Source organism: Pangasianodon hypophthalmus, chromosome 25, assembly GCF_027358585.1.
Source record: "Pangasianodon hypophthalmus isolate fPanHyp1 chromosome 25, fPanHyp1.pri, whole genome shotgun sequence".
In the NCBI taxonomy this organism is placed as follows: domain Eukaryota; kingdom Metazoa; phylum Chordata; class Actinopteri; order Siluriformes; family Pangasiidae; genus Pangasianodon; species Pangasianodon hypophthalmus.
This window is the reverse complement of record NC_069734.1, coordinates 2153141-2174183: the sequence shown is the minus strand read 5'-3', so window position 1 is coordinate 2174183 and position 21043 is coordinate 2153141. Positions and strand designations below refer to the sequence as shown.

General features: G+C 40.8%; 1 protein-coding gene across 1 annotated transcript in view; it reads right to left on the bottom strand.

The window, feature by feature from the left end:
• itfg1 (integrin alpha FG-GAP repeat containing 1) overlaps nt 1-21043 on the bottom strand; it is a 152463-nt gene that overhangs the window by 112709 nt on the left and 18711 nt on the right. The window contains exon 7 of the mRNA XM_053229421.1: nt 5414-5472. Coding sequence (XP_053085396.1) covers nt 5414-5472 — 59 coding nt within the window. The remainder of the gene's footprint in view (nt 1-5413; nt 5473-21043) is intronic.

Here is a 21043-nt window from a genome sequence, read left to right as displayed (position 1 = left end):
ACAGTTAAAGCAGTTTGATTTACACAGTCACAAGAGACTCAGGCCGTGTGTGTGTGTGTGTGTGTGTGTGTGTGTGTGTGTGTGAGAGAGAGAGAGAGAGAGAGAGAGAGTTGTAGTGTAGGAGGCAGTGTGAAAGCCCAAGAGTGGAAGGAGAAAGTAATTAAAATGAAGTGTGTTAGAGGGATATGAATCCACTGGGCCATGGCAAAGTACAGTAAAACCCCACAGCAAGAAGAGCCAGGATTACTGAGGTCTTACAGTAGCATGTGTGTGTGTGTGTGTGTGTGTGTGTGTGTGTGTGTGTGTGTGTGAGAGAGAGAGATCAGGTATGCATAGCGCTTTTCTGAAATGATATACTCAGGTGCGAAAGTCTGAGAGCAGCACCATGTGATTTTTTTTTTTTTTTTTCATCAAATTCTAACGCAGTACCGTATTGTATTTTCGGTGCCCACGCTAGCCAGCATGCTAACATCAGCTAATCCGACAGGATCTCTTTCAGGATTTCCGACAGGATCTCTGACAGGAAATCTGACACAACTTCGAGAGGATTTTTGACAGAATTTCTGTTTCTGACAGGATTTCTGACTAGACCTTCTGACAGGAGTTCTGACTAGACTTTCCGACAGGATTTCTCACAGGAATTTAGACAGGAATTCTGACTTTTAGTTAAGATTTTTAGTCGTGTCATAGCAGGGCATCACAAACTGATGGGATCTATTTCAGGATTTCTGACAGGATTCCTAACAGAACTTCTGACAGGATTTTTAGTCACGTCACAGCAGGACAACACAGACCGAGAGGATCTCAGGAATTTAGACAGGATTTCTGACAGGAATCTAGACAGGGTATCAGAGGAATTTAGACAGGATCTCTAACAGTAGATTTGGATGGGATCACTGACAGGAAAATTGACGGGATCTCTGACAGGAATTTGGACAGGATTTCTGACAGGATATTGGATGGGATCACTGACAAGAATGTGGATGGGATCTCTGGCAGGAATTTGGACAGGATTTCTGACAGGATATTGGATGGGATCTCTGACAAGAATGTGGATGGGATCTCTGGCAGGAATTTGGACAGGATTTCTGACAGGATATTGGATGGGATCACTGACAAGAATGTGGATGGGATCTCTGACAGTAAATCAGAAAGGATCTCTGACAGGAAATTGGACGGGATCTCTGACAGGAAATTGGAGGGATCGTTGACAGGAATTTGGACGGGATCTCTGAGAGGAAATTAGATAGAATCTCTGACAGGAATTTTGACTGGATTTCTGACAGGAAATTAGATTAGGAAATTGGACAGGATCTCTGAGAGGAAATTGGACAGGATCTCTCACTGAAAATTAGAAAGGATCTCTGACAGGAATTTAGGCAGGAGTTTTGACAAGATTTTTAGTAGTGATGCGTATAGATTTCTAACGACTGTTACCATTAGCTAACCTAACAGGTTTTATTTTCTAGCTAGCTAACAAAATGTGATCCATCTAGCGCTTTGTGAAAATCTAAAACTGTTTTTATTAGTGTATATTGAATCCATGCTTTCAAAAACCTTCTCTGTGTGTGTGTGTGTGTCTGTGTGTGTCTGTGTGTGTGTGCGCTCACTGGTGTTCAGTGATTTATCTCGTAAAGCCTAATCGAGAAAAAAACAGCAACCACACAGAACCCAAAATGGCCGCTGTAGATAGATTGAGGTGAATAGGGTTAGAGATTAACTGTCCCTTCTTTAATCACCGCCCCAATTATCTCCAGCATCTCTCTCTTTTTTTCCTTTTTCTCCATCATCTTGCTTTTCTCAGCTGCTGTAGTGTTGATTTAGAGCTCCCTCCCACACACACTCTCCCTGATTCAACTCCACGTTCCCCGTCCCTCCCTTTCCCTTCCTTTCTCTCCCTTCATTTTGTTGACTCTTTCCTTTCTCCTATAACCTTATTTGTCTTCCTTCCTCCTCTCCTCATCTTCCTCTTCCTCCTCATCATGTGTTGTACGGTCACACTCTCCTCATAACTTCTCTCCAAGGTTTAATTGTTGGCGTCCATGTTCTCTTATTCACTGAAGCTGATTATCGTGGACTTCGCTGACACCCGACGCTCCTGCGTACCTTTCATACATATATCCTCATACATACTCGGACCATTAGGGGGCAGATCAGAGCGGAAACGTCCCTCGCCAATACCAGAACACCTCCTTTGACCAGTTCCTTTATTTTGCAAAACAATGTTGAGATGAGGAGGCTGTAATAATGTCATGTTACTCGTCATATAACGACAACATCTGGAATTTTAATTTGACTTTTTGGCAAAAATGAAGCTGGTGAAGGAGCCACTCTTCATTACTGCTATAACATAAGTGAGAACAAGAAATAACTTGGTTTGTGGATGTTTTTTTTTAAAAAAAATAGCCAATTTAATTGTTGGCTAATACGATATTAGCATCTTCTACCTAGAAAGAAGCGTTACTCTTTAAAATTTAAGATCTAATTAGGTAGCATTTAATTTTAAAGATTCACTATAATTATGTTTACAAGTGAAAGTGAAAAATACACACTGAATATGCAAATGAAAAAAAAAACGAGTGAAGGTATAGTTTAGTACTCGTTTTATGAGTGTTCGCTCGTTCTCCGTCTCTCCTCCAGCTTCACGTATTATCCTCTTCCATCTCCTGCTGCCTCCCTTCACGTCCTCATCTCTCTCGGTATGAAATGATGAGGTTCAGTAGCTGCTCTCAGCTGGGAGGAGAGTTAATACTCGTCTGTCTCTCTCTCTCTCTCTCTCTCTCTCTCTCTCTCTCTCTTTGTCTCTTTCTCTTTGTCCCTTTCTCTCTCCCTCTTTCTCTCTTTGTCTCTCTCTCTCTCCCTCTTTCTCTCTCTCTCTCTCTTTGTCTCTCTCTCTTTGTCTCTCTCTCTCTCCCTCTTTCTCTCTTTGTCTCTCTCTCTCTCTTTGTCTCTTTCTCTCTCTCTCTCTCTCTCTCTCTCTCTCGCAATCGAACACAGGATGAGTGCAGTGGCTCAGACGGTTCAGAAAAGGGCGAGAGCTGCTCTGTTCTTTCCGCGCGCACACACACACACACACACACACACACACACACTGACCTTTACAGGACTGCTGAGCGAACACTGCCCTCCTGCACTTTCTTCTCAACTCTTGACTCATTTATCTTTCTCTCTCTGTGCTCTATGAATCTCATTTCTTCTCTCTGTCTTTTTTTTTAATTCTCTTTTTTGTCCCACGGTGTCCACCCTGCGTGTCCTCTGCCCCAAACTTATATCCATCCTCCCTCCATCCTGTCGTTCCTCCCCCTGACCCTCATATTCAGTACAGACTCTGAACACACGCTTTTATCTACTGACCTCTTTACTTTACTCTGAAACGTTATCTTGACAATGCTTAAGCAAGTAACAATACCGTACATTTATTAAATATTTATCATTATGCAATTAGGATAAAACAATTATAAGATTATTAAATCTTTGTTTAGACATTTAGGGCTTGAAATTGAATTCTGCTTCATGTTTTACCATTATCTTATAATAATAAATATTAGAAATGATAATAAATTTGACTATATACAAGATATTTTCTTTAAAATTTTTTTTTTTTTTTTTTTGCAAAAGTACTTCACAGGTTAAACTCTTTCATACAAAAATCACTAACATTGTAAATACAATAAAATATTATATATTATAAAGTGGAAATATAAATATAAAATCTATCCTAACAAAGAAAAAAACAGTCATGTCTCTTTATATGTAAACATTTTCACTTTCAAAAATAAATTTCTTATTCAAATCCAATTCTAATCTTTTGCATTTGTTAGAAGATCTGATATCTGATCTGCCATTCTTATCACTGGTTTTGGCCAGATTCTGACACTGAACATCGCATTACTGCCATCTCTTATTTTTACACTTGCACTAGTCTCAAGCTTGACCTTTTGTTTTATTTGCAGATAATTTTACTACTTTTTAGAAATAAATACTTGGGGAGAAAGTTACCTTCTTAGTAAACAAATTTATCTTCTTAGTAAAATTGTCTAGAAATAGGCTTAATAATAATAATAATAATAATAATAATAATAACAATAATAATAATTTGTCATTATCTCAATGATAAATATTATAAATGTTAATAAATTCATCTATATGCAAGATATTTTCAGTTGATATTATTTTTCTGCATAAAATAAAAATAATAAAACAAAATTATCTTCCAATATAACAGGAACTTAGGAAAATGTCTAGAAGTAGGCTTACTAGTAATAATAATAATAATAATCATTATTATTATTATTATTATTATTATTTTCGGGGCCAAGCACCCAGACTCGGTGAGCCGCACATTCATAGACACGCTACAGTTGTTGCGTAAGCGATCACAGGAGAGCAGAGCCATAACTATAGGCAAAGAGATTCAAGAATGATTTGCCAGTCTGTTATGGGAGAACGGTTCTGAATATCAGAGTTCCTTTGATAACTTTTGTTCAGACAGGTCTCAAAACGATGTGAGCTAAATTTGGTGAAAATTGGACAAAATTTGGAGGAGGAGCAAAAATTGCAGTTTGACGGAAACATTTTCTGCATGTTATTGTTGCTAAGATACAGCCTCACTTCCTGTTTGATGGTGTTGCTGTCAGATTCGTTGGTCCATTACGGACATACCGTTTGGACTAATAAAAACTATTTTGTTAACTTTTGTGTGGCTTACTCTGAAGATGACGTGCGCCAAATTTGGCGATGATTGGACAAAATTTGTAGGAGGAGTAGCAAAGAAACTGTTTTTGACAAAATCCAAGATGGCGGGAAATCTAACTGACATCACAGGGAGCATTGAACTCGCCTCGACCCAGGAATCCAGTGATGCCTGGCGTTTAAATTTTAGATACATGGTTCATAAGTTATGACCATAAATGTACTTCCAAATTAGGCTTAAATTGGACCCAGTGGTGGCACCAGAGGCCCAAATTTGGTCAGAATGTTCCTTTGTTCCTCCCCAATCAGTTTATGAAATTTCACAACGTTTTACCAGACGGTTCTATGGACTGCCGTAGACACTTTAGCCAGAAGAAGAAGAAGAAGAAAACATAGAATAACAATAGGGTGCCTACGCACCTTTGGTGCTTGGCCCCCTAATAATAATAATAATAGTTATAGTTATAATCTCACAGTGAGAAATATTAGGCACATTAATAAAATTGCCTATATATTTTGCCCCTATAAACCCCCCTTGGGGCAGTGGAATGAAACCCCTCCAAGGTTGTGTATCTCTCTCTGACCTTGTTAGATATTCATGGACTGAATTGAGAAATCTGAGCTGTACATTTCTCCAACACCGCAGGACCTGTCAGTGTTTAAGCACAGCTTTCAGACACAGAGGAAAGATGGGCGAGATGTAAGTCAAGGTGAGGCTTACCGTATTGATCCACGTCTCAAACTCAAATCCCGACTTCGATCTCGTGCTGAGAAACAAATCTGTGAGGGGAAAAAAATCAGAAAGACAAAACAAAAAGAGAAGAGTTATAAAATCAAACTGACTAGAGTCATGTAAGTTCCTCTGAAACTCCAGAAATAAAAGTAGAGAAAAAAGTTGCATTAATGCGCCTGGTATTTTTTTTTATTTTAACTGCCTCTTGTACTCGAAAGCAGCAATTCATCGCCCCCTAGTGGTGCAGTTTAGTTTACTTTAATTAGCGAGACAAAATATCGTACCTCCTGGAAGAACAAACAGGCAAACTGCTATTACGTGAGGAATAAAACACGTGGGGACGTGCTGTTAGAGGAAAATAATAAATGATGTAGTGGAGTTGCTCTTACCACCCTGAAGTTGATTATTTTCCTGTAACAGCATGCCTCCAGTTGTTTTTTTCCTCTTATACTACAGCAGTTTTTATTTATTAAAGAATGACATGTCATATTTTCTATCAAGTTATTTCCTGTTTTCACTTACGTTATAGCAGCTATAAACAGTCGTTCCATCATCGGCCTCTCTTTTAAGCCTCTCTTGATGTTAATATGATTAAAAAAAAAAGCGCAAAATGCGTAAACTCCTCTGTCCTGAAGATGTCGGAAAACTTAAAGCTACCCGTTCATCTCTGACTGTTACAAAGAGCTGACACTGGAGACTCCTTCCATAAATGTAAACTCATTTCTCCTTACAGAAAACTTCAACACATTAATAATTACACGATCCGTTTATTAGTAGCGGAGCGTCTGCCGTACACGTCCCTGTCAATGAGCTGTTACCATAGAAACGATAACGTATTAGAACGAACTCTGTGATTTGCGCTAAGGCTATCGGAGCAAATGCGTCTTGAAATGTCAGCACCCTGTGTAGCGAGCATGTGTAGTGAACAGGACGTTATTTGGGTTTTGGTCTGAATGTCTAAACATTACTGGATATTTATGTGAATCTCTAATCTTAAGAGATTGAGGTAAATATGATAAGAATAGTTATCGTCTTATGAGTATTATTATTTAAATGCATTTTCAAGTTTCAAATCTGAATGCATTTTTTTTTTTAAGAATCTGACAACCCTGGTCTATAATGTTTGATTGGAAATAGATATTTTTTAATAAATAATCTCTTGAAAAATCAGATTATGATCATTTTTGCATAGACGCTGAATCATTCAAGAGAGAATCCCGATGCAGCGAAGATTAATTATTTTTCCCGCTAACTTTACATTACATTCATATAGAACAGTGGTTCCCAACCTGGGGTCCAGAGTTCACAGGAGGGTCGCGGGAGCTGATATGATTTGAGGTCAAATAAAGATGCATAAAATGTTCCACTAATAGTTTTATATAAAAATATTTTTGTATATTTTTTTAAAAAAATCATGTGCTTACAATAAGGCAGTCAAAAAACAATGATCTCTTATATAAAATATTATTAACGATTCTCTTTTACACTAGCCAATTGCGTTCACGTTCCAAGCTGGAAGGACCGTCATTGGCTGATGTCGGTTCAGATAACGTGCGTGTCGACACCATATCAAAATCAATTGATTCTTCATCAGATGTGAAGAAAAAGTTTAGACACTATGACAAAACCTACTTAAATTTTAGTTTTATTGAAGATCAAGACAAGTCCCGGCCAGAAGGTGTGTTCTGTGGTGAAAAATTGGCAAAAGACAGAACACACATGAAACCAAGCACCAGGAAACGAAGCATCCAGAGACAATCGGAAAAGATCAGAAATTCTTCGAGAGAAAAAAAGAGATGGCTCTGTCAATATACAATACTGTATATATATATATATATATATACAGTTGAGTTCAAAACTTTTTGAATTTGAAGATCAGGGTAAATTTAACTTATTTTGTCTTCTGGGAAACATGTAACTATCTTCTGTAGCCTCTGAAGGGAAGTACTAAATGAAAAAATACGATATTTAGGCAAAATAAGAAAAATGTACATGTCTCCATTCTGTTCAAAACTTTTCACCCCCCGGCTCTTAATGCATGTTTTTTCCTTCTGGAGCATCAGTGAGCGTTTGAACCTTCTGTAATAGTTGCATATGAGTCCCTCAGTTGTCCTCAGTGTGAAAAGATGGATCTCAAAATCATACAGTCATTGTTGGAAAGGGTTCAAATACACAAAAAATGCTGGAAAACCAAACAATTTGTGGGAGCTGAAGGATTTTTCTGAAGAACAGCAGGCAGTTTAACTGTTCAGGACAAACAAGCGACTCATGAACAACTATCAGTAAACAAAAAAACACAGCTGTGGATCATTCAGGTAACAACACAGTATTAAGAATCAAGGGGATGTAAACTTTTGAACATTTTTATAAATTCAACTATTATTTTCTCTTGTGGACTATAATGTAAACATCTTTTATGTGAAATATCTTATTCAGGTCAGCACTAAATAAACAATAACATGCATTTTGTATGATCCTCTTATTTTGGTAAAATAATAAACATTTTCTGAAAGGGGGATGTAAACTTTTGACCGCAACTGTATATATATATATATATATATATATATATATATATATATATATATAGGTTGGGAACCGGTGATATCGAACACTATGTGACTATACTGATCAGGTCACTATGGCAAACTCGGATTTAAACACTGGGTTTTTGACCTGACCGTCAGGTACATACAGAAATCGATAGTACACGCCGTCCAGCGTCCGTCTTTCAACTCAGATGATGGATTCTTCAGGTTCGATACATCAATGTTCTTGGCCGCCTCGTCATTAGAGCTCATGACGGTTGAAGGGGAATGTGTTATTGCACTATTGATATCTTTCAAAAGCTCATGGCTCACACACTGAGTGTGATTATCCTGCTGGGATTTAACACGGTGTGTGAGATAGAGTGTGAGGCTTCATCCGGAAGCCTTGTTTAGCTTAACATCATCTCACACCGAAAGCGAACGACGTCCGGACGATGCTGGCGTGAGCGCAGGGTAAGGGAAATGAGATATAGTGTGTTAAAAGAGATGCTACATCACAGAATAAGAGTGTGTTGTGCTGTTTGCAGATTCCAGATTAAACTACGGAAGAAAAGTGTGTATCCGTCTTTCCTGAATTCTCCATTATCTCCCCAACAAACCTTTCTCTCTCTCGCTGAATGTGCGGAATAAACAGCTTCATTAATCAGCACTGCTGCTGCTGCACTGGCCTGATTACACACACACACACACACACACACACACACACACACACACACAGTGAGAGCCACACATAAATCCTAAACTCCACACACCTTCCTCGCCTCAAACACGCACTAATCCTGAAATACACACACTGTGTGTCTGTGTGTGGACTCCATTTCAAAACTTTCACATCCGCATCCACTGACTATCTGTCCGTGTACTGTGTGTATGTCATGATGTTGTGTGTGTGTGTGTGTGTGTGTGTGTGAGAGAGAGAAACACCATAGACTGCACCTTTATGACGCTGATATTCAGCCCCTGGGGCTTTTGTAAAGATTGGTGTAATCATCATTTACGCCAAGTTCCCAGATAATTCAGCAACACAAAACCTGGTTGCCTCTGCCAGGAGGTTAAGATTTGGCCATAGTCAAGTGTGTTCCAATCTCTCTGCTTGAACCCTGCTGAAATCGTGTGTTTTGAATTGAAGAAGAATATAAAGCAGCTTAAAATATTGCGTATCTCAGTGCTGCTGTATTGTTCCAGGGAAAGCTCACACAAATACGAATGCCGAGTTCACACTGCACGATTTTCAAAGTCGTCGGATCATCGTGGTTTTCACACCGCACGACTATCTGGGGTAGCATTCAGTCGCTGCTGTGTTCACATTGCACTGTGGATCGGCGACAGGAAGTTACACACTGCATGACTTTACAATAGAAAGAATCGCCGACAACTCTGTCTGGCTCGCAAACTACGTTTCACAACCAGACGCACGCGAGAAGTGATAAGGAAATAACGCAAGATCACACGTGAGATCAGAGTTCTCATGCGAGACTGGAAATGGTTCCCCGCAAGAAGTTCAAGATCCAAATGGTCTGTGCGCTGATTTGCAGCGAAAAAGACAAAAAGATTATGGAGGAGGAGGAAATGGTTGGAGAGACTTTTTTCTTTCTCGACCTTGTTGTGGTACAGCTCAGACGAAACATCAAAAAGACATGGGTGCTCCTGCCAAAGTTCGACCAAGCTTTCCTCCATTTCTTGGGTCCAAATAGACCGAGAAGGAGCCTTTTTCGGCACCGAAGCCATGTTTTCTGATATTCTATATCTCCTCCCTGAGCTTCCCGCTGCCCGGTATCTTGCTCTCTCATTGGCTGGAGGTCATCGCCGATGTTTGTTTCAGTCAGAACTCATTTCACACAGCAGGATTTTGAATCGCCGACAGGTCCAGGTATTTAGCATGCCAAATATTTCACAAGCGACGCATCAGTGATTCTCTCAGATCGCGTCTTTGATAATTCACACTGCGTGATTGTCACTCGCGTGAACGAGCACCGATTTGCCTCCGATTTCAGGCATTTGTCGGCGATTTCACAAAACCTGTCGGTGAGTGAAAAATCGGGCTAAAATCATGCAGTGTGAACTCGGCATAAGTGTAGGGGGGCCAATACATTTGGAATGACTGTTTTCTACTACTTAAAAAGTGCTGATTTTACATAAAAGTATACAGTGTGTCCATGTGTTTAAGCTAAAAGTATCAATCAGTGCATGTGTTAATTGTCTGAAAAAGTCCATCATCGTTCCAGATGTTGTTAATGTTTTGTTATTCCAGCGAAACTCCTCCTACTTTCACAGGTATGGCTGTGCGATGGGAAATGGACACTCGCTCAGGGTACGGATGGTTCTGGGTCTGGATTAGTAACCGTAACAATGTTGTACTGAGAAATCAGACCAGTTACAACTCATCCATAAACAGGGCTAAAGTTTATCCAAAAAAAAGAAAACAGATTTCCAAAAATATTCAAAAATTAACAATTCAGACAGGAATCACAATCAAAAAGAACAAAACAAAAAAAAAACATGTTTATCAGTTAGTTAGTTAATTAATTGCTTAATCAATCAATCAATCGGTTCATTAATTGCTTTTTCTCAGAGGGTGTTACGCCGTCCTTATGAGAAGGATGACATTTGGTTTGCAACACAAAGTAAATAACAACAACCATCTCATGGTTAAAACAGTGTGTGTATGTGTGTGTGTGTGTGTGTGTGTGTTTCCATACAATAAACTGAATATAATGTGGCTGAGATCCGTGCTCTTAAACGTTTCCACTAAAATAAATCTGAGAATATCATAAAGTGTTATAAACAGTTAACAATGTTATGAAAACAGGGGCACTGATACCTGTGTATATGTCTCTGACGTGATTCCCAGTTAACTATCGATTAAGAGTGTGTGTGTGTATGTGTGTGTGTTTTGTTTTCAGGACATCAGTGGTACTAGCCATCTAATCAGGAGTGTCGGAGAACATAATGGAGAGTGACAGAGAGGGACGTGACGACAGCTCTGACTCTGCTAATTAATTTGATTAAATATACCGTAGTTATATATTAATATATGCCATGATTAGAGCTGTGATTAATTTCACGCTCTCGTTTCCGTGAGCGAAGGCACGCAAAGCCTTTCCACTCCACAGCCTGATTTGATTTCCCACAATGCACCAGGAACACCTCTGCACTCTCTACACTCTGGCTTGTAGTTTATGGGGTTTTTTGAGTGACACTTGGTTTGAGTTGCAGTGGAGGAGGCGTGGCCTCCGTGTGTCAGTCTCAGTGAAGGAGGCGTGGCTTCTGTGTGTCAGTCTCAGTGAAGGAGGCGTGGCTTCTGTGTGTCAGTCTCAGTGAAGGAGGCGTGGCCTCCGTGTGTCAGTCTCAGTGGAGGAGGCGTAGCCTCTGTGTGTCAGTCTCAGTGGAGGAGGCGTGGCCTCCGTGTGTCAGTCTCAGAGAAGGAGGCGTGGCCTCTGTGTGTCAGTCTCAGTGGAGGAGGCGTGGCCTCTGTGTGTCAGTCTCAGTGGAGGAGGCGTGGCCTCTGTGTGTCTGTCTCAGTGAAGGAGGCGTGGCTTCTGTGTGTCAGTCTCAGTGGAGGAGGCGTGGCCTCTGTGTGTCTGTCTCAGTGAAGGAGGCGTGGCTTCTGTGTGTCAGTCTTAGTGGAGGAGGCGTGGCCTCTGTGTGTCATGTCTCAGTGAAGGAGGCGTGGCCTCTGTGTGTCATGTCTCAGTGAAGGAGGCGTGGCCTCTGTGTGTCATGTCTCAGTGAAGGAGGCGTGGCCTCTGTGTGTCATGTCTCAGTGAAGGAGGCGTGGCCTCTGTGCATCACTCCCGCTCCTGAAATCTAACACTTTCTGTATTGCATACACAGATGATTATTAGTGTCTCTGTGACAGGACACACACAGCATTGAGAACCTTCAGCAACTCAGCATCTCTAATTACAGGCTACAGCTACATCCCATAATCTCAGTCCGGATCCTGACGGCGAGGAGGAGAAACATGACACTAAACACAGTCAGTCAAGCACAAAACCTCCAAATGAGTGAAAATGGCTTTGTTAAAATGAATCTGTAGGAGCTGGCAGAAACATATCAGATTCATGACGATATTAAAAAAAAAAAAAAAAACACATTAAAATGATGCCTGGAGAAAAGCTGGTTTAATATCAGACGGCAGGGAGCTCGGCTCATCCGAAATAAAAAATGATCAAAGATTTAAACTGTAGGTGTTTTAGCCGCTGGAAATGGTATAAGGCAGTGTTATTTTTGTTCTTCTACACAGATTGAAGACATCAACAAGCCATGAGGGACAGCAGTGAGAAGAAAGTCCATCAGACAGAGCGGAAGAGGAGGAAGAAACTCTGAACAGTAAATGGGAATAACGGGATATTCCAGGATCTGTAATGGAACTGGACGAAACAGACAGTAGCTGCGTTTACATGGACACTAATAATCCGATCGTAATTGGACTAGAAGCACAATCAGATCTAAAAAGTCACATGTCAAAAAACACGTCAATCGGAATGAATTGGCCAAAACCGATTAAATTTTCATTCGGATCGTAAGGGGTGGTTTAAACCTTTTCTAATCCGATGGAGAGGACGTGTAAACACTTCATCGGGTTGAAAATGAAACCAGATAGTTCTGCGCATGTGCAATGACGTACAAATCACGTAATGACGTATGACGCACGGCTGTCAGCGGTATTGGGGCTCTGACCGTAGCCTCACCAGGTGCCATGTTCCCCTCCGCCATGGAGCATCGTGTCATAAATGACTGTCGTGTCATCCTACAATTCTCCTTCCACTCCTCGTCTGTGAAGTGGTGCAAGACGACGTTGTTCCACCAGTCCTTGCTTCAGACCCTCAGCCACAGACGCCTTGTTCTGGGCTCGGGAAGGGGCATTTTAACTGCTTGATAAATACACGCAGTACCGCACAAAACATCACGCGCTCGTCGTCTTCTAATTAGCAGCTGAAATAGGCAAATGTTAAGTCCGCTTTTTAAAACGAAAAAAAGAAGCAATGGCGAGAGAGCGGCTGCTAGTATCTGCGTGTTGGAACGGCGGGAAACGTGTAATCGTGCACTGTGCGCATGTCAGAAGATTCTGTCATGTAAACGCGCGTATCAACCCGATTACTTTATTCAGCGTTCTTGTAAACACTGCGATCGGATTAATCAATCTGATTGATTTCATTCCGATTGAAACAAAAAGTGTCCATGTAAACGTGACTGGTGTTTTGTTTGGACACTTATTTTCCACAGTAGCATTATTTAGTATATTTAAACTGAACATGATTCCAAATTATTCCGAATACAGCATGTGAACTAAATTCTTTTCTCCCCCTTAATGGACTCAGCTGAATTATTAGTACCTTTGGTAAAGATTATTTTAAAAGTTTTTTGGTTAATGAGCTTCATCACACCCTTGTTCACCCATCTTTACCAAGGGTGCCAATACTTCAGGAGCTGTCTCTATAGCGAAGAAAAAGGACAAAAAGTATTAAACTCTGTGCTCATATTTATGGATACAATCAGACCAGCATCGATTAGTAATCCAGAGAGCTTTTTACACTTAAACAACCGCGAGCGTCGCCGTTAGAGTATGAGCCTCGATGAAATGGAACAAAATAAAATCGACCGGCGCAGTTTCCGCTCTCTGACGCACAAACAGCTCACAGATCCAGCTGGAATATCTTGAGAATGCATCTCATTTATCTTCCGGGCTGAAATGTGGAACGCTGTGCAAGCTGGAAAAGAGCAAGGAAGGTGGAAAAGGCGTCGGAAAACCTGATTACTTAAGACTTTTATATGAGAGATGAGAAGAAATAACAACAACGATGATAACTGTGCATCACATCAGCACTAATCTGGCCAACATGATGTACGGTCAGAGATGCTAACACACACACACACACACACACAGGGTCTTGATCAGAGAGAGAGAGAGAGAGAGAAAAGGGAGGGTGAAGGCAGGAAGAAAGAGAAATATGAAAAAAGAGCAATAGACATGGAGAGAAAGATTAAGATACAGAGATAAAGGGAGAGAAACATGAACATGAGAGAGATGGAGAAGCAGTGAATGCTAGAGATAAAGGGAGAGAAGGAACAAGAGAGAGGAAGATACACTGATCAGCCATAACATTAAAACCACTTACAGGTGAAGTGAATAACGTTGATTATCTCGTTACAATAGCACCTGTCAAGAGGTGAGATATATTAGGCAGCAAGTGAACAGTTAGTTCTCGAAGATGATGTGTTGGATGCAGGAAAAATGGGCGTCAGGATCTGAGCGACTTTGACAAGGGCCAGATTGTGATGGCTAGATGACTGGGTCAAAGCGTCTCCAAAACGAGAGGTCTTGTGGTGTGTTCCCGGTGTGCAGTGGTTAGTAGCTACCAAAAGTGGTCTAAGGAAGGACAACCGGTGAATCGGCGACAGGATCATGAGCGCTTACGGCTCACTGGTGCGTGTGGGGAGCGAAGGCCCATCTGCTCCGATCCCACAGAAGAGCTGCTGTAGCACGAATTGCTGAAAAAGTTAAAGCTGGCTCTGATAGAAAGGAGCCAGAACACACAGTTTCATCACAGCTTGCTGCGTATGGGGCTGTGTAGCTGCAGACCGGTCAGAGAGCCCATGCTGACCTCTGTACACCACCGAAGCAGAAGGTGGCCTGGTCTGATGAATCACGTTTTCTTTTACATCATGTGGACGGCCGGGTGTGTGTGTGTCGCTTACCTGGGGAAGAGGTGGCACCAGGATGCACTATGGGAAGAAGGCAAGCTGGCGGAGGCAGTGTGATGGTCTGGGCAATGTTCTGCTGAGAAACTTCGGGTCCTGGCATTCATGTGGATGTTACTTTGATACGTACCACCTACCCAAACATTGTTGCAGACCAAGTACACTCCTTCATAGCAACAGTATTCCCTAATGGCAGTGACCTCTTTCAGCAGGATAATGCTCCCTGCCACACTGCAAAAATTGTTCAGGAATGGTTTGAGGAACACGACAAAGAGTTCAAGGTGTTGACTTGGCCTCCAGATTCCAGAGATCTCAGTCTGATCAAGCAGCTGTGGGACGTGCTGGACAAACAAGTCCGATCCATGGAGGCCCCACCTCACAACTTACAGGACTTAAAGGATCTGCTGCTAACGTCTTGGTGCCAGATAACACACACACCTGATCGGTGTAAAGGAGAGAAAGAGAGAGATATGGAGATAAAGGGAGAGAAAGAGAGAGATGGAGATAGTGGAGCAATGCAAAGAGTGATAGAAGAGATAAAAGTGAGAAACAGATCTGGAAATAGTGAAGAGATTGAAAAAAAATTGAGAGAGAGAAGGAGAGAGACAGACAGTGAGAGCGAGACCGAGCGAGAAAGAGAGTGGAAAAAAGAAAGGAAAGAAATAAAGTGACAAGTGAATGAAGAAAGGCAAAAAAAGGACAGATAATAAAAGAGAAAAAGTGATAGAGTGGGAGCAAAAAACCTGGAATGAAAGAAGAGGAATGAATGAAAGCATGACATTAACATAGAGGGACGAAAAGAGCAAATGAGTGATGAAACAAAGAGAAAGAGGTCGGGGAGAGAAAGAGAGAGAGAGAGCGTTGTCTGTAAACTTGCTCTTGTCCTCCTTTCCTGTGTTTCTCTCACTGAGGGGGAAAAAAAGTGTCGCTAAAAAGAGCGAAGTGAGGCGCAGGAATAAATTAGGACAACACACACACACACACACACAGAGTCAGATCACACACCTGTCTCACTGCGCTGAGATAAAATCTCTCTCCCATGAGAACACAGTGTTCCCCCCTCCGTCTGTCTGAACGCTGTCACATCCACTTGCTGTTTCTGATTTATCTGATCTCTGTCTGATCTCAGTCTGACGTTTCTGATTCTTATCTGATTTGTAAAGTGATTAAATAAGCGTATGCAGCTGTTTCAGAATCTCCATTATAGTGCCCTTGTTTTTCTCTCCTCCTTCATCTCACCCACTCGCTGTAAACCCGGTGTGTTATTGGGGACAGACGTTAGTCAGGGGGCCGAAAGCTGCAGCTCTGAGACGGAGAGCAAAAAGTTTGTGCACCCCTGACCATCACACTCATATGTGCTTGTTGAACATCTCATTAGAGATTTATTCCCCGTGTGTGTGCTGTTATAATGAGCTCCACTCTTCTGCGAAGGCTTTCCACTAGATGTTGGAGCGTGGCTGTGGGGATTTGTGTTCATTCAGCTACAAGAGCATTAGTGAGATCAGGCGCTGATGTTGGGATGTCGAGGAGGTCTGGGGTTCAGTCGGTGTTCCAGTTCATCCCAAAGGTGTTCAGTGGGGTTGAGGTCAGGGCTCTGTGCAGGACACTCGAGTTCTTCCACTCCAACCTTCACACACCATGTCTTCATGGAGCTCGCTTTGTGCACAGGGGCATTGTCATGCTGGAACAGGTTCGAGTCTCTTAGTTCCAGTGAAGGGAAACTCTAATGCTACAGCACACAGAGACATTCTGTACAACTGTGTGCTTCTAACTTTGTGGCATCAGTTTGGGGAAGAACCTCATATGGGTGTGATGGACAGGGGTGCACATACTTTTGTGTATATTATAGTGTATGATGTTTATTCACATGATATTAATGTTCATCTTCATTAACATGAATGAGAAAAATATAAAGAGGAAAGAAAGAAAGAACTTAGGAAAGAAAAATGAAAGAGAGAGAGGAAAGAAGGAAAGGCAGTAGAAAAGAGGTTCTAAACCATCTAGCGGTGATTAATTGTATTTCTATTTCATTTCAGAATATTTAATTAAAAATTTAAATTTTAAATTCTAAGATTTTAAATGAAATTACAATAAAATAAAATCTTATCAAGCACCTTTTCATTGTTATAACAATGTCAATGTAATGCATTAAAAATAAAGCTGGTGGAAATCATTCATAAATTATTTAAAAAAAAAAAAAAAAAAACAGAACATCTAAATATAAATAAAACATGTTTAATTTTTGGTGAAAAGGTGAGAAAGTCGGTCTGTTGATAAAGCCAAGAAGATACATTTTTGAATAAACAAAGACATCCGAATCCCATTTCATCAACATTTCTCAGCAATAAAACCGTATAATTATTTTTATTTTATTTTATTTAACATTAGACAGGTGTAGTCGAGATTATTTTCTGTAAAATATCTGCCCTTATTAAGTTTCTCTCACTCAGTAATGTCGTTTAAAGCGAGTATATAAGACATGAGAAAACTGTTATCTATAAAAATGCACGAAATCTTCAAAACCTCAAAGCCGAATCACTTTCTTCTTTCTCGGCACAGCGTCAGACTCGGGCGAGGGGGCGTGGCCTAACGTTTGAAGGCGGAGTCTGAAGTGATTTGGAGAATAAGATTCCAGTTTAAAGGTAAACGGACTTCCTCATGTGAGATTACAGCTGTTCACATCTGTACAGAAAGAACCTGAAAACATCAGGATAAACAGAGCCATCAAGGGAAAAAAAGAAGCTCTCAGATATACAGAGACAGTTGCCATGCCAACAGAAACATATGCCCCACACACACACACACACACACACACACACACACACACACACACACACACACACACACACACTTGGCAGGTTGCTGTGATGCTCCAAGTTATTTATTTGTCTTGTGTGTGAATAAATTGCTCTAAACAGGACGCCCGCCTCCACCTTGTCTCTCGGAATGAACCTCCACGGCGATGACTGTAATTAGCCGTAAACACTTCGTCCTAAATCAGAGCGCATCTTTAACACCGCCTCGGCTCAGAAATACGGAGATAATTACACACGGGCGGAGGCAGAAATGTCCGCAGCCTCATTAGTTTGTGGTATGATTGTGCACGATTCATTAGAATCAATCACTGAAAATATCAAATCCGCATTTTCATTCGTTCTTTTTCATTCAACGGTTACGCATCAGACTTTAGACGATGTCACACACACACACACACAGACACAGGTGGAGATAAAATAACATTAATCAATAATAATCAACAGCTATCATGGAGATAAACATGTTAAAGAAATAAAATGTGATTCCCGTTCGAAAGCCGCTAGCGTGAAGACGAGTATTTAGGTCTTAAGTATCTTAAACTCCTCAGGAACATTCCCCGTTATTTTGTCCTTAAAAGTTCGTCCCTCGCTTTCTCGTTGTTAAACACACATCATGTCTACTTTTACCAATAATGATGACTGATACACGCAGCAACCGACTAACCCTCAGGGATCAATAAAGTTGAACTCAATTCAATTCTGCTGAAAAACAAACAAAGTGTCAGAAGCGAGTCCGATGGCGTTCTCTCAGCTCTGCACATATCAGCAGAGAAATATTTAAATATCGCCAGTTAGTGGTTATGAAAAATGACATGATGGATGGAGCTAAACCGACAGCCCGTGGTGCCGAAAGAAATGAGAAAATCATGTTTGAGGAATAAACCAAACGGTTTTAAAAGGGGACTCTTCAGAGAAAAAAACACAGCTGCAGGAAAGAGCAGGCGGAGCAAAACTCTCCACACGGCACCTTTGTGCAAGCGAAATGAAATAAAATGTGTCTGAAGAGACGTTAATCAGCGTCACGCACCTCTACAGGTCAAAGTCTCAAACGCCACAATAGAGTGGATTCAAACGAACGATTCATTGCAACGCGATTCAGAGCCGTTTCTGTACAATACAATTTAGAGCCTTTTGATACAATGTGATTTAGATCCATTTTGTTACAAAACGATTTCAATGTGATTTGATTGTGACACAATTCAGAGCTGCTTCAGCACCAGACAATGCAGAGATGTTTCATTACGATACGATTCAGAACAGCTTTGATAAACCATTCAGAGCTATTTCAATACAATTCAGAGCTGCTTCGATATGATATATTTCAGAGCCATTGTGATATGATATGATTTAGAAATGTTTGATTATGGTTAGATGCAATACAATACAATTCAGAGCCATTTTGATATGATTCAGTGAAGAAGAAGTCGTCTTTCTTTGTCACACGTACATTACCGCACAGTGAAATTCTTTACTTCGCATATCTCAGCTTGTTAGGAAGCTGGTGTCAGAGCGCAGGGTCAGCCGTGATACGGCACTCCTGGAGCAGAGAGGGATAAGGGCCGTGCTCAAGGGCCCAACAGTGGCAGCTTGGGGGTGGTGGGGCTTGAACCCCTGACCGATAAAAAATTTGTGATAAAATTCAGAGCTAGTTTGACACAATGTGATTCAGAGCCGTGTCGATATGATACAATTCAGAGCTATTTCAATGCAATATGATTCAGAGTCAATAAGATACAATTCAGAGATGATTCAATAAGATACAATTCAGAGATGTTTCCATGCGGCATCATTCAGAGCCATTATATGATACGATTCATATCCGTTTCCATACAATATGATTCAGAGCCATTTCCATATGATACGATTCATATCTGTTTCCATACAATATGATTCAGATCCGTTTCCATATGATACGATTCATATCCGTTTCCATACAATATGATTCAGAGCCATTTCCATATGATACGATTCATATCTGTTTCCATACAATATGATTCAGAGCCATTTCCATATGATACGATTCAGATCCGTTTCCATACAATATGATTCAGAGCCATTTCCGTATGATACGATTCAGAGCTTTCTCAATACAATATGATTCAGAGCCGTTTCCATATATTATGAATTAGAGCCATTCTAATACAATATGATTCAGAGTCGATTCAATAATATACAGTTCAGAGATGTTTCCATGCGGCATCATTCAGAGCCATTATATGATATGATTCAGAGCCATTTTGGTGCAATATAATCTAAATCAGTTTCAATGCAATGAGATTGAGGTTTTCTGATGTACAATTTAGATACGTTTTGATAAATTGTGATTTAGATTTCACTTTTTTATCGTTTAGAGATGCTGTGATGTATTTTTTGAGCTCGTTAAAAAATACCTGGCAGAGACAAGCGATATCAGCCTTGTGATTGGCGAGGGTGGGGCTTACACAAGCTCCTCCCACTTTTCATTAAAATGGGGGAGACTGTGGAAGACACTGGAAATGCGTCAATTATTCTGAGTTTGTTCTTAAATGAATTACAGTCTAAGTCTTTAAGAGAGAGGGATACACAGAGAGAAAGACAGAGAGACAGAAACACACACAGAGAGAGAGAGAGAGAGAGAGAGAGAGACACACAGGTAGTAGAGAGAGTTTATTTACTGTAGTAATTTGAAATCGTGACCGTGGGAGGAGGGAGATTATATTAACACACACTTCTTTATGTGAGGTCAGTGTTCGAGTGAACCTTTAGCCAATCGATAAAGCTCTTTAAAGGGCCGTCCTTTTAACCTCCCCGCCTCCTCCCTCCTTCTTCTTCCCGACACTGCGTTAGTGCAGAGCGGAAAACAGCCATGACATTACAGAGAAATGTCAAAGCAAAGATCCGTGAAACGGAGACGTGGGGCAGAGAGAGGGCGAGCAACATGCAGTGTATATGAGAGAAAGAGAGAGAGAGAGAGAGAGAAAGAGAGAGAGAGAAGTACACTACCAGTCAAAAGTTTGTATCCTGCTCATAGAAGGTCATCGTTTTTACTATATATTTCCATTTTAGACTGATAACGAAGATATTATACACCACTGCGAAATAACACAGTGACGCAGTGACCAAGGAAATCAGCAAACAACTGAAAGCTAGTTTATATTTTACCTTTTTTTAACATCTTTGCTCCTAATGAAGCTCTGTCACTCTTCACCCAGCCTCCTGAGCTTTCACCAAGGAGGGATTTTCCTAAACTTCCTGCATATTCCGAGCTCCTCGTTGCTTCTCCTCAGTTCTAAGCGAAAGCCACTTGTTTGAGGAAACAATTGAATTTTATGCAAAATGACTTAAATTAACTTTATCCATAGACACGACGTCACTGTTTATAATTTAACCCGAAGTCTTTCTTTAAGATAACGAGGTGTGTGTAAATGTGATTGGGAGTGTATTTGCACATATGCATGGATGTTTATGTGTTTGTGTGTGTGTGTGTGTGTGTGTGTCAGCAAATCACACACATAATTATGCCCATCATGCTCTCATTCCAAATTCAGACAGCGCCAGAGAGACAGCACCAA